General features: G+C 37.8%; 1 protein-coding gene across 1 annotated transcript in view; it reads left to right on the plus strand.

Annotated features, from left to right (window-relative positions):
• Positions 1-12,624, plus strand: part of LOC140737038 (guanine nucleotide-binding protein G(I)/G(S)/G(O) subunit gamma-12-like) — a 67,627-nt gene extending 55,003 nt beyond the window's left edge. The window contains exon 4 of the mRNA XM_073063145.1: positions 8,106-12,624. Within this exon, the coding sequence (XP_072919246.1) occupies positions 8,106-8,231 (126 nt within the window). The 3' untranslated portion in view covers positions 8,232-12,624. The remainder of the gene's footprint in view (positions 1-8,105) is intronic.
• The last annotated feature ends 1,600 nt before the right edge of the window (positions 12,625-14,224 follow it).

The raw sequence follows: 14,224 nt of genomic DNA on the forward strand, positions 1-14,224 counted from the left end.
GTGGGAAGGTTTAAACTAGTTTGACCGGGATGGGGGCCAGAGTGGTAGGGCTGAGGATGGGGCAGCTGGTATGCAACGCGATGCAGTGTGTAGTGAGGCTATAAGGAAGGACAAGTAGATGATAAGACAAAATTTCGGTCAGTGGGATTAGTTAAAGTGTAACTGGATCAAAGCAAAAAGAGTAATGAATATGGGACTGAAGTTATATTTAAATGCACACAGTATAAGGAATATTGTAGGTGATATTGTAGCACAGTTAGAAATTGACGGGTATGAAGTTGTGGGCATCTCTGATTCATGGCTAAAGGATGATCATAGTTCAGAGCCTAACATCCAAGGATGCACTTTGTATCAAAAGGACAGGCAGGTAGACAGAGGTGGTGTGGTTGCTCTGTTGGTAAAAAATGAAATCAAATCCTTAGAAAGAGGTTGACATAGGGGTCGGAAGTTGTAGAATTCTTGGAGATAGAGTTAGAAACTGCAAGGGTAAAAAGACCCTGATGGGAGTTATATACAGGCCTCCAAGCAGTAGCCAGAATGTGGACTACAAATTACAACGGGAGATAGAAAAGGCATGTTAAAAGGACAATGTTATGATAGTCATGGGGATTTCAATATGCAGATAGATTGGGAAACTCAGATTGGTGCAGGATCCCAAGAGAGAAAATTTGTAGAATGACTACAAGATGGCTTTTTAAAACCATCTTGTTGACTCCATCAGAGGAACAGTAATTCTGGATTGGATATTATGTAATGACCAAAATTTAATTAGGAAGCTTAAGGTAAAGAAACCCTTAGGAGACAGTGATCATAATATGATAAAATTCACCCTGCAGTTTGAGAAGAAGCTGAAGTCCCTTTACAGTGGAGCAAAGGGAATTAGAGGCATGAAAGTGGAGCTGGCCAAAGTTGATTTGAATGGGGCAGTATTTGGGATGACAGCAGAACAGCATTGGCTGGAGTTTCTGGGGAAAATTCAGAAAGCGCAGTGTAGATGCATCCCAAGGATGAAGTATTCTAAATAATACTTGTAAATGACGCAACCAGGGCTGACAAGAGAAGTCAAAGACAGCATAAAAGCAAAAGAGAGGATTTGCTGGCATTGGAGAGGATCCAGAGAGGTTTACAAGAATGATCACAGGAATTAAAGAATTAATATGAGGAATATTTGATGGCTCTTGCCTGTACTTGCTGGAGTTTAGAAGAATGAGGGAGGAGCTCATTGAACTATAATGGATATTGAAAGGACTAGATAGAGAGGATAGTTCCTATAGTGGGGGAGTCTAGGACCAGAGGGCACAGCCTCAGAATTGAGGGGTGCCCATTTAGAACAGAGATGAGTAAATATTTCTTTAGCCACAAGGTGGTGAGTCTATGGAATTCATTGCCACAGGCCAAGTCATTGGGTATACTTAAGGTGGAGGTTGATAAGTTCTTGACTAATCAGGGTGTCAAAGTTTATAAGAAGAAGGCAGGAGAATTGGGTTGAGAGGGATAATAAATCAGCTATGAATGAATTTTGGAACAGACTTGATGGACCTGGCCAAATTCTGTTCCTATCTCTTACAGTCTTTCCTATAACAGTGATTAAAACTGTACAATGTATTCCAAGTTTTACCTCGCCAAGGTTTTAAATAACTGCAACAAAATGTTCCTAAACTCTGTGTACTGGCTGATGAAGGCTGCAGTGCAAAAACCTTCAAGACCCTATCTACTTGCGTGACCACGTTCAGGGAACTGTGCACTTGTACTTCCAGTTCCACAACACTCATCAGCACCCTGCCATTTACTATATAAGCCCTACCTTGATTTGACTGTCCAAATACATCACCTCATGCATAATTTAAGTTTAAATACATTTCTGTTCCTTAGTCCACCTCCCTCTTTTCAATTCATTATAACCTTCTTCACTATCAACAAGAGCCCCGATTTTATTATCCTTGGCAAACTTGTTAATCGTGCCATGTGCATTAATTTCCAAATCACTTACATAATGAAAACAGAGGTCCCACACTGACCCCAAGTACACCTCACCAGGCTTCCAGTTGAAAATTTGACCTTTAACCATCACTGTTTCCTATGTCCAGCTAATTCAGAGTGCACCTCACTGGCTCCCCATGAATCTCATGTGGTCTAACTTTCCAGATTAGCCTTCCATGTGAGACCTTGTTAAAGGCCTGACTGAAGTTGGTAGAGACTACATCCACAGCCCTGCCTTCTTCTATCCCTTCAGAAAATTCCAATACTCCTTGGACAAGAACTCCTGCGCACAAAACCATGCTGACTATTCCTGATTAGGCCTTCTAAACATCAATGAGTACAAGCCCAGAGCCATCAAACTCACCTTGTACATTGACCCTTTCATTCCCAGAATCATCCTCGTGAACCTCCTCTGGACCCTCTCCAATGCTAGCACATTTTTTCTTTGATAGGGGCCAAAACTGCTCACAGTACTCCAAATGCGGTCTGACTAATGTCTTGTAGTGTCTTAAAAGCTTCAGTATCCTTGCTCTTGTATTCTAGTCCTCTTGAAATGAATGCTAACACTGCATATGCCTTCCATACCACCAACCAAACCTGCAACTTAATCTTTATAGAATCCTGCACAAGGATTCTCAAGTCACTGTGTACATCTGATTTCTGAATTTTCTCCCTGTTTCGAAAATAGTCCACATCTTTATTCCTCCTACAAAGTGCATGACCATTCATTTCCCTACACTATATTCCATCTGTCATTTTTTTTTTTTTTTAACCCTTTCTCCTAATCTGGCCAAGTCCTTCTACTGACTCACTGCTTTCCACAACATTAACTGCCCCCTACAGCTGTCTTCGTATCATCCACAAACTATACCACATAGCCATAAATTACATCATCCACATCACTGACATATAAAATGAAAAGAAGCAGTACCAGCATCAACTCCTGTGGAACACCAATAGTCACTGGCAGCCAGTCTTCTATCCATGCTAGTCTTTCCATAATACCATGGGCTATTATCTTGTTAAGCAGCCTGGTGCGTGGCAAATTGTCAAAGGCTTTCTGAAAATGCAAGTAAGCAACATCCACTGACTCTCCTTTGTCTATTCTGCCAGTTATTCCCTCAAAGAATTCTAACAGACTTGTCAAGCAGGATTTCCTCTTAAGAAGGTCATAATGACTCTGGTCTACTTTAACATGTGCCTCCAAGTACCCTGAAGCCTCATGATGGAATCCAGTGGTCTTTCTAAGCACTGAAGTAAGGCTAACTGGGCTATAATTTCTTTTCTTCTACCTCCCTTCCTTCTTGAAGAGTGGAATGACATTTGCGATTTTGCAGTCCTCCAGAACCATTCCAGAATCTAGTGATTCTTGAAGGATCATTACTAATGCCTGCATAATCTATACTGCTGCCTCTTTCAGAACCCTTAGGTGTAATCTATCTGGTCCAGTTGAATTATCTACCTTCAAACCTTTTAGCTACACTAGAACCTTCTCAGTAATAGCAATGATATTCACTTCTGCCCCTTGGCACTCTAAATTTTTGGCATAGTGCTAGTGTCTTTCACGGTGAAGACTGAGACCAAGTAAGCCATTTCATTCACCATTTCTTTGTCCCCCATTACTACCTCTCCAGTGTCATTTTTCAGTGGTCCAATATCCACTCTCACCTCTTTTACTCTTGATATATCTGAAAATGCTTTGGTATCCTCTTTTATATTATTGGCTAGCTTATCTTCTTATTTCATTTTTCTCCTTACGGCTTTTTTTTCAATTGCTTCTGTTGGGTTTTAAAACTTGCCAATTCTCTTAATTTCCCTTTTTTTTTTCCTACAAACCCCATTTCCAGGAAAGTTGGGATATTTTCCAAAATGCAATAAAAACAAAAATCTGTGATATGTTAATTCACGTGAAACTTTATTTAACTGACAAAAGTATAAAGAAAAGATTTTCAATAGTTTTACTGACCAACTTAATTGTATTTTGTAAATATACACAAATTTAGATTTGATGGCTGCACCGCATTCAACAAAAGTTGGGACAGAGGCATGTTTACCATTGTGTTACATCATCTTTCCTTTTAATTACACTTTTTAATCGTTTTGGAACTGAGGATACTAATTGTAGTAGATTTGCAATTGGAAATTTTGTCCATTCTTGCTTGATATAAGACTTCAGCTGCTCAGCAGTCCGTGGTCTCCGTTGTCTGATTCTCCTCTTCATGATGCGCCATACATTTTCAATAGGAGATAGATCTGGACTGGCAGCAGGCCAGTCAAACACACGCACTCTGTGTCTACAAAGCCATGCTGTTGTAGCCCGTGCAGAATGTGGTCTGGCATTGTCCTGCTGAAATAAGCATGGACATCCCGGGAAGAGACGTCACCTTGATGGCAACATATGTCTCTCTAAAATCCTAATATACGCCTCAGAGTCAATGGTACCTTTACATACATGCAACTCACCCATGCCGTGGGCACTGATGCACTCCCATACCATCACAGATGCTGGCATTTGCACCTTTCGCTGATAACAATCAGGATGGTCGTTTTCACCTTTGGCACGGAGAACTCAACGCCCATTTTTTCCGAAAACTAGCTGAAATGTGGACTCATCTGACTACAGCACACGGTTCCACAGTCTTTCGGTCCATCTGAGATGAGTTTGGGCCCAGAGAACTCACCGGTGTTTCTGCATAGAGTTGATGTATGGCTTCCTCCTTGCGTAATACAGTTTCAAGTTGCATTTCTGGATGCAGCGACGGACTGTTAAGTGACAATGGTTTGCCGAAGTACTCTCGAGCCCAGGTGGCTATAGTTGTCACAGTAGCATGACGGTTTCTTAGGCAGTGCTGCCTGAGGGCTCGAAGATCACACACATTCAACAGTGGTTTCCGACCTTGCCCTTTACGCACTGAGATGTCTCTGAATTCTCTGAATCTTATCACAATATTATGTACTGTAGATGTTGAAAGACCTAAATTCTCTGCAATCTTGCGTTGGGAAATGTTCCTTTTGAACTGACTAACAATTCTCTCACGAATTTTGGCACAAAGGAGTGAGCCACAACCCATCCTTGCTTGCAAAGACTGAGCCTTTGATGGACGCTACTTTTATACCTAGTCATGATACCTCACCTGCTACCAATTAGCCTGCTTAATGTGGAGTCTTCCAAACCGGTGTTACTTGAATATTCTGTGCACTTTTCAATCTTATTTTAACTCTGTCCCAACTTTTGTTGAGTGTGTTGCAGCCATGAAATTCTAAATTTGTGTATATTTACAAAATACAATTAAGTTGGTCAGTAAAACTATTGAAAATCTTTTCTTTGTACTTTTGTCAGTTAAATAAAGGTTCATGTGAATTAACATATCACAGATTTTTGTTTTTATTGCATTTTGGAAAATATCCCAACTTTTCTGGAAATGGGTTTTGTATATTATATGCCCCCTCTTTTGCTTTTATGCTGTCTTTGACTAACTTGGTCAGCCACAGTTGCCTCATCCTTCCTTTAGAATACTACTTCATTTTGGGGATGTTTCTATTCTGCACTTTCCGAATTGCCCCTAGAAATACCAGCCATTACTGTTCACTGTCATCCCTGCTAGAGTCCCCTTCCGTTCAACTTTGGCCAGCTCCTTTCTCATGTCTCTGTAATTCCCTTTACTCCACTGTAATACTGATACATCTGATTTTAGCTTCTCCTCTCAGGCTGCAGGGTGAATTCTATTATCACTGCACCTTAAGGGTTCTTTTACCTAATCTGCCTATTTAAATCTAGTTCATTACATAATAGCCAATCCTGAATAGTGGGCTCAACCACAAGCTGCTCCAAAAAGCCATCTTAGAGGCATTCTGCAAATTCTGTCCCTTGGGATCCAGCATCATCCTGATTTTCCCAATCTACCTGCATATTAAAATCCCACATCCTGTCTCCTGTTTCGGGGCCTGTGTATAATTGTCATCAGGATCTTTTTACCCTTGCAATTTCTTAACTCTACCCATAAGGATTCTATATCTTCCAATCCTGTGTCACCTCTTTCTAAGGAATTGATTTTTTTTTAACAAACAGAGCCACCCACCTTTTCTGCCTACCTTCCTGTCCTTTTGATACAATGTGTATCCTTGGATGTTAAGCTCCCAACTATGATCTTTTTTCAGCCACGACACAGTGATGCCCACAATGTCATTCCTGCCCAACTTTAACTGCGCCACAAGCTCATCTACCTTAAACCATATACTGTCTGTATTCAAATATAGTGCCTTCAGTCCCATATTTATTACCCTTTTTGACTGCAATTTTGCCCTATCATTTGTCTATCTTTCCTCTCAAGTTTCATTGAACTTGTTTACCAACTGCCTCATCCACACTCTATCACTCTGGTTCCCATCCCCCTGTGAAATCAGTTCAAACCCTCCCCAACAGCACTAGCAAACCTGCCTCAAGGATATAAGTACCCCTTCAGGTTCAGGTATAACCCATCCTGTCTGCACCTTCTCCAGAAGAGATCCCAATGATCCAGAAATCTGAAACCCTGCACCACTTTCTCAGCCACTCATTTGAACTATCATACTATTCCTGCCCTGACTAGCATGTAGTACTGGTAGTAATCCAGAGACTACTACCTTGAAGGTCCTGCTCTTTAGCCTCTTCCCTAACTCATATACTCACTGTGTAGGACCCCTTTCCCCTGTTCTACCTAGGTATGTCATTGGTGCCTATGTGCACCATGACCCTCCCCCTTAAGAATATTCAACAGCTGCTCTGAGACATCCTGGACGTTTGTACCTGGAAAGCAATGCACCACAGAATCTCCTTTCCGTCCCCTTAACTATAGAGTCTCCTATCACTATCGCTCTGAACCTCCAAACTGGCTACAGTGCCACTGGCCTGGCTGCAGCTGCTGTGCCCTAGTAGGTTATTCTGCCCCTCAGCAGTATCCAAAGGGGGGTACACCTGGTGAAGAGGGGAATTGCACTGAATGCTTATTCCCCTTACTTCTGGTAGCCACCCATCTGTTATCTGAAGCCTGCACTCTGGGTGTGACCACCTCAGTAGAAGTCTTTTCTATGAGGTTTTCAGCCACAGATGGTCTTGAGTACATGCAGCTCCAACTATAGCTCCTTGCCCTTGTTAGTCAAGAACAGAAGTTGCATGCACTTCCTGCAGATGTTGTCATCAGGGGGACCATTAAACACCCTGAAATTACAAATCTCCCAAGAGGAGCATTCTACTGTTTGAGTATGTGCATTGAAATAGATGCTAGTTATGCAGAGGTCCTATCTATCCTCCTCCTGTAAGTATGGCTATCCTAATTGTTTGACTTGCATTCATTGGTTGCAAAATGTATTTCACTGAATTCACTCCCTTGAGTTGCACCACCTCTGCTGATCTAATTTGCATCCTCCCAGGTGGCAAAAGCAAATTTCCCCACTAGGATATTGATCCCCCTTCTGTTTCGAATATGTTTCTACATTAAGATTAAAACAAAGTTTAATGAACTAATAATTTTGAACAAAAGTTTTCTTTTAATTTCTCATCAGCTTTCCTGTCAACCAAATAGAATGTAGAAATTTACAGGTCCTTCCATTTCAGAAATCTCCATTTTTGGGAAGTTCCTTTATTGCGGACTCTATTGGAAATTGAAAAGTTGTTTTCAGAGCCATGTTATTTTTATTGTCTTTATATTTTTAATTAAATTTCTATTTATCAAGTTAAAATGACGGATGCATACTACATTAACATTTTTACTCTTTTGAAATTATTCATTTTTAATGAAAATATTGTGAATTGAAAGTTGATGCCATGTAGTTCATATACCATTTTCTTGGTCACAATAGTACATATTGCAACTGGCGTGGAATAAGTTACCAAAGGATCAAATTTAAAGAAACATTTTGCATGTGAACATCTAAGGACTAAGCATTTCACCCAAATAAATTTCAAATGGAGACTAACTTGTTTTTCATTTCCAGCATCACTTGTTCATAAAGCATTAACTGTTCACAATGAACTTAAAATATTATTTTTGAATGAAAAGTATTTTGAGCCAACCAGCAAAAATTGTATCGGACAGATTTGTGAAAGTCCTCGCGTGTACTTACTTCTCAGCTTTTCTTTGTTACAGGTATCAAAGGCTTCAGCAGATCTTGTGCGCTACTGTGAAGAACATGCCAAGAATGACCCTCTGCTTATGGGCATCCCAACTTCAGAAAATCCCTTCAAAGACAAGAAGCCTTGTATTATATTGTAGTTGTGATTTGTGCTTTCTACCTTTTTTTAAAAAAAACTGACCAATAATAGAACAGATATTGATGATACTATCTTAATGCCCTCTAGTTTCCACACAAAAATATTTTCCACATTAAATTTTCACTCTTTCCCTTGTCCATTCCAGAAAATAGATTAGGGTACATATTGTGCATTTAAACCAAAAGGACATGTTAAAAAATAATAAGCATTTGTGCCACAAAAGAGTAATGAAGATTGAATGTAACAAATAACATGCCTTTATATTTACTTTTTCTGACATTAATGTAAATGTATGCAGTTTTTAAACTTGTAGATGTATTTGAGTATACTTAATTAAGACCGACATTGTAATTAATTTTAAAGTGGATCTTTCCAATTCATTACTATCCTGATTTCTGTCTAAAGTGCCATATCATGCCATCACTATTAATTTGCATGCCTCTGCCTGTCTTTCCTTTCACCTTGCCATAGGTGGCAGAACCTTCACTTGGCTCAGCTTGACTTGTTCAAACTCCTTACTTCTACCATCAAAGCTGTCTTAAAGCCCATGCTTTTACAATTTCTCGATCTTTCCCATCAGTTTAGTATCACCATATTTTTCATTGAGAAATTGTTGAGATCCATAAGCACAACCTCTTATTAAGAGTTCTACAATTTAAATGTCATTTTAATCATAATAACTGAAGTGTGGATTGGTCCATTCCAAGCACAGTGTATACCAGATCAATGTTGATCATCTCAGTGTTCAATGACTCAAATGTAGGTGTATAATGTTGGGAACTTTTTGTTAAAGGCAAGAACAAAAATAAATAATTTAGTAATTGAACATTGCAAAAATGTTCAATAATGTGTTGCTCAAAAATGTCCAGTTTAGCATGGATAAGACTAAGCTTTTAAGAAAACTGGACTAATTTATGAAGGGGAAATATTCACAAACCTTACTTTTACACCTATATTTGACAAACTAGGATATTTGTTCCTCATTAGCTGCATTCACTTTTGTGCTCATTTTGTACCTTTTGTATCTGAATTTGGAAATTTGGCAGCATGACTTTAATTTCTGATATTCACAGAATTCTGAATATGCAGTATTAACTACATTGCTCTAATTCAACATCAAAGCAAAATGCCACTTAAAATAATTTGCCAAAATGAATATTGTAATACAAAGCTCAAAGGCCATCTTTACTATTTGACAGTTATTGTATTAATGTGTGATATTATATCAATATGATTGGTTGGTGTGAAGTAAATTAATCTTCTGGGGCAACTGTCCTATCCATTCCATACAAGTTGTTAACATACAGTACTTGTGCTAATGTAAAATGTGGTTGTTATAACATACGTGTTCCTGGGCTTTAATTGTTTTACATTTCAGCAGCTAATCCCCCAATATTTAAATTCAATTTGCAGTAACTCTGCAGAAATTTCTGTATTATTTTAACTTGGTTTTATAAGATAGCCACCATCTTTTAGGGCAGTAAATTCTAACAACATTACCAAATAAGCCTCATTAAACATGCCATCTATGACCTACAGTAATTACAACTGAAATCAAATTTTAATGTAACTATTTGAATTTTTAACTCCTACAAAGGAATGGCCAAGATTTCAATTCATTTATGCACGTTCGAAACTAACCAAACTGCCTAATTAGAATATCACAAGCATATTTGCAGATCTACTAATCATGGCATTGCTTTAGGGATTTGTTTTCTATGATTCAGATGCAAGCTTACATATATTTATTAAAATCATTTTCACTTGCATGTGAAACGTAAATGGTCTTTTTTGTATGCAAGTCCACTCCAGATTATAACAAGCTACATAATCTGAGAATTGTTCATCAAGTCCATTGTGCATAAATCGGGCATTCATAAATCAGGGAGGACATATAATCATAAGCATCAGCTTTGGATATATTTTTTCCTCTACTGATTGCAGTTTATTATGGTATTTAAGACTTGGGTCTCTAAATAATTTCTGTTGAGTGCCTATATTTAGCTTGGGACATGATATAGCTCCCAATAATCAAGTATTTTCTACCTGAATTACCAAATTTTCCAGTTGGAACTTTCCCATGGGAATCTTTGGTGATTGTTCTTTAGCACTCTGTTGCCATGATATGTCAGTTTTACTTTCATTCCAAATCTGACTCTCAGGAGACAACCTGAAACACTAATGGTGCTCTGAACTGGAAGCCAAGCATAGCAAAATGTCAAGTATTTATTATGACAATACCAATAATTTTTGCTATTTCCTTAAGCGCCTTTATACAGCCTGCACTATTTTTAAACTTAAACAACAACATTCAATTTTAATTATAATTTCCATAGACTTCCAGCTCCTACAATGAAAAACGGATCAAATGAATCTGTAGAATTTTGTGCACGTTGTCCTCCATTGGCTAACTAAAACCACAAAGTGCTTTCTTTGACTCCATTCAGCAATTAATTTAAATTTATTTTAGATTGTAACTTTTCTCGTTGGAGGGTCTTTCACTTCAAATACCTTACCTACAAGTTATCCATTTCCTTTTGAAGTCATTGTAACTTTTCATTACGACTCTATCTACACATAGAATAATCAAAGCTCTCATCCTTTATGACTTTCAGGAAGAGTCCCATTATTTTGCATGTTAAACCCCAGTAATCTGGCACTCTCCAGGATTTCATTGCTGCACTAGACTTTACACACTAATGGATATTTCAATGAAGTTTTAAATATCACACAGTAGTATAATAATTTTTCCAGTGAACCATGTGAATTTAAAAGGAGCATGGAAATGGGGACCTGGTGGGTTTAATAGAAGTATGGGTGACAGAACCAGGTGAGAGATGCTGAACTATCAGGTATTTAAACAAGCGTTGTCGGAGACTTGCTGGTAGTCTTTTTCCATCTCCCATAAACTCCAAAACATGTGGCATCAGTACACTGTTACCAAAACCTTTCCTAATCCTTTGCATTGTATGAAGTGGTTCAAATCACTTAGATGCTCTTCAACTGTTTTTCTTTAGTGTTTGTCTTGCATTTGGATTAGGAAGTAATTATTCATTGCATTGGCAAATGTTTCCTGGGAGACTTCCTATCTGCACTTATTTTTGTTTGCCTTCAAATCTGCCATCTTCACATTGAGTATAAGTGGAATAGACTTATTTGTGATTCATTGTCCATAATGCAGAGTATTAGTAATTTCAAAGTCTGTTACTTTTTCCACTAACGTTGCTTTTGCATAGATACTGCTATCTAATGATTTTCGCATTGATAAAAGTGAATAAGAGGATCAGGTGTGCAGCATATATCTCTGGGTCTTCTGTTGAATAGATTATTAACCTTTTGCATTGAGTGAAAAGATATTAAGGGGGAAAATTGCACAGCAATGATATATTGAACTTTATATGTCTTTGTGTGCAAGAAAAGACACATAAATTAAGGATTGTATGCAAGACTATTTTAACCATTTCAAAGCCTCATTTGTGTTCATGTTGAATGAAAAGCTTAATGGCCAGAATAGCACTTTTGCCCTTATTGTCAAATTTACATTGATTTGATTTTATATTAGATGCTTTATGTTTTTAAAAGAAATTGCAAGAAAATGAAAAATAAGGGGAAGAAAACTTGGGGATGCAGTAAGTTGAGTTTATCCACTGAAATCAGAGTGTGAATCCAGCTCAGGCTAATTGTTTGTTTTGGAGTGATTGCAGTCTAGTTCAGTCAGCACTAGCAAAGTCATTTTAAAATTGAGAATGTTTAATTTGAATCCTGGATTCCAGTACAATTGAATACACCATTTCCCCAGCCCCTCTCTTGCTGGCCCACAGTATTTCAGAGAACTCAATAGAATGCATTAATCTATTATTTGGGTCTAATTGAAGTCATGCATGAGGGCTGCTTGTCACTTTGAGTCTCTTGCCATAACACCCAATGCTGCATGTTTCTGTTTATTTTATGCCTCCGAATTACTATCCATTTCCATCTTTGATCAAAACTCAATACAGTAAAACAAGGCGTACTGTGTTTTCTAAACTCTTAATTTGGTATGATGTGAACTAGGAAGCCCAAATTATGTGGTATTTTCATTTGTTTTGTAGTTGTCATTCTGCATTAAACCTAGTTTCTGTTTGCTTGGTTTAATCTTTGTTTTGAAATTGACTTCCTCTTTAAGCATACTCATTTTGAAGGGAAAAATGTCAATACAATTTTTAATTTTTCTATTAATGCTATTTTCCAACACTACAGATGACTTACAAATAATTGTAGAAGTATTGCCTTTTATTTCCCCTGTTCAAATATAATTGTGAGAAAGGTAATGCATTATACTCTTGTGATGTGAATGTGTTCAGTATCGTGGATGCAATTACTCCATTTATTAATAAACTCATTGCATTTTATAACTTCTATTTTTATTAAGCACTATTAAGAGTACTTGAGTATCTATGTGTCCTACTTGATTGCTTAAAGTGGAAAATTAAAGTTGTAGGCTTTTCATGATGATCCTTCTGTAAAAACCTATAGATGGATCTTCAAGAGATGCACTATTATAATAAAACCAGAAACTGCTGCCAATCTTCAATTGATCAGAAAGCATCTGTGCAAGGAGTTAATGTTTTGGGCTAATGACCTTTTATCACAACTGGAAAAAGTGAGAAAACTAATGAATTTTAAGTTAAGAGGGTAGATGGTGAGAATAACTAAAGTAATCTGTCAGGTGGAGATCATAATTGTCCCAGTGACACAAATGAAGTTTGGGGAAGTACTAGATTTAAATTAAGCCATCTTAAAGTGAAGAGAGCCTTGGGGTACTTGTTCACAAATTTTCGAAGGTGACAAGATGGATAATGATGGCAATTAATAAAGCACATGGATTGCTACTTTGTAGAAGAAGCAGCTTAGATGTGATAGATAAAAGATTACAGTAGCCCAATATTATTTTGATCTCAGCTTAACTGATTTTTCCTATTCTATACATTACAAATCAGGAATAACATGCATTATTTATATTGGATATAGTCAGGTACAAGAATGTTTCAAGATGAGCAGGATTGTAGTTATATGAATGAATTGGAGAATTTGAGAAATTTCTCATCCATTTAGGTAGACTGCATAGAGAAGATATTTCAAGAGGTGAAAAGGTCTATAACCAGATGGCATACATTTCATATGACAACAACAAAAAATGTTGATAAATACAGAATTCAAAAGGGAAGTTGGAGAACACTTCAAAGGTGAAAATTGCAAGGGCATGAGAAAATGTCTAGAAGTTGCTCTCAGCAGATGACTCATTGAAAGAACAAGTTCATATTTGAATAATTACTTTCTGTGCTGTACGTTTATCATTTCACGAACAGTAAAAACAGTTTCTGGGGAAAGGTACAAAAAGCTCTGAGCAGTTCCTTTCTTTATGAAATACAGTTTTAAAATTAAAACAATGGAAAACTGGCAAGGTATAAAATGAATGTGTATACCTCAAGGCAGGGAACTGAATTTAGAAACATAGAAAACCTACAGCACAATACAGGCCCTACTTTAAAAAAAAACTTGCCCCGACCTCTCTAATGTACCCACTTCCAAGCGCCTTAAAACTATGCCCTCTCATGCTAGCCATTTCAGTCCTGGGAGAAGGCCTCTGACTATCCACACGATCAATGCCTCTTGTACACCTCTATCAGGTCACCTCTCATCCTCTGTCGCTCCAAGGAGAAAAGGCTGAGAAGATTAAATCTCCAAGTAATGTCTTTTTTGCATACATTTATTGATAAGTGGCAAACCTAACATTTATTCCCCAGTCCTCTGAACCCATGAGAAGATGACGATGAGCAAGGATTTGGAAAATACCTGGTGAATATATTTCCACACTGTTTGTATGGAGTGTGAGAATTTAAGCTAGTGAAGGAGTAACAATTTTTCAAAGTCAATATGAAGATGGTGATTCTGAATTGGCTGTATTCATGTCTGCTACCCACGTCCTTGGTCGCAGTTTTGAACCTCGGAAGG

The sequence above is a fragment of the Hemitrygon akajei genome, chromosome 12 (assembly GCF_048418815.1).
Source record: "Hemitrygon akajei chromosome 12, sHemAka1.3, whole genome shotgun sequence".
Classification (NCBI taxonomy): domain Eukaryota; kingdom Metazoa; phylum Chordata; class Chondrichthyes; order Myliobatiformes; family Dasyatidae; genus Hemitrygon; species Hemitrygon akajei.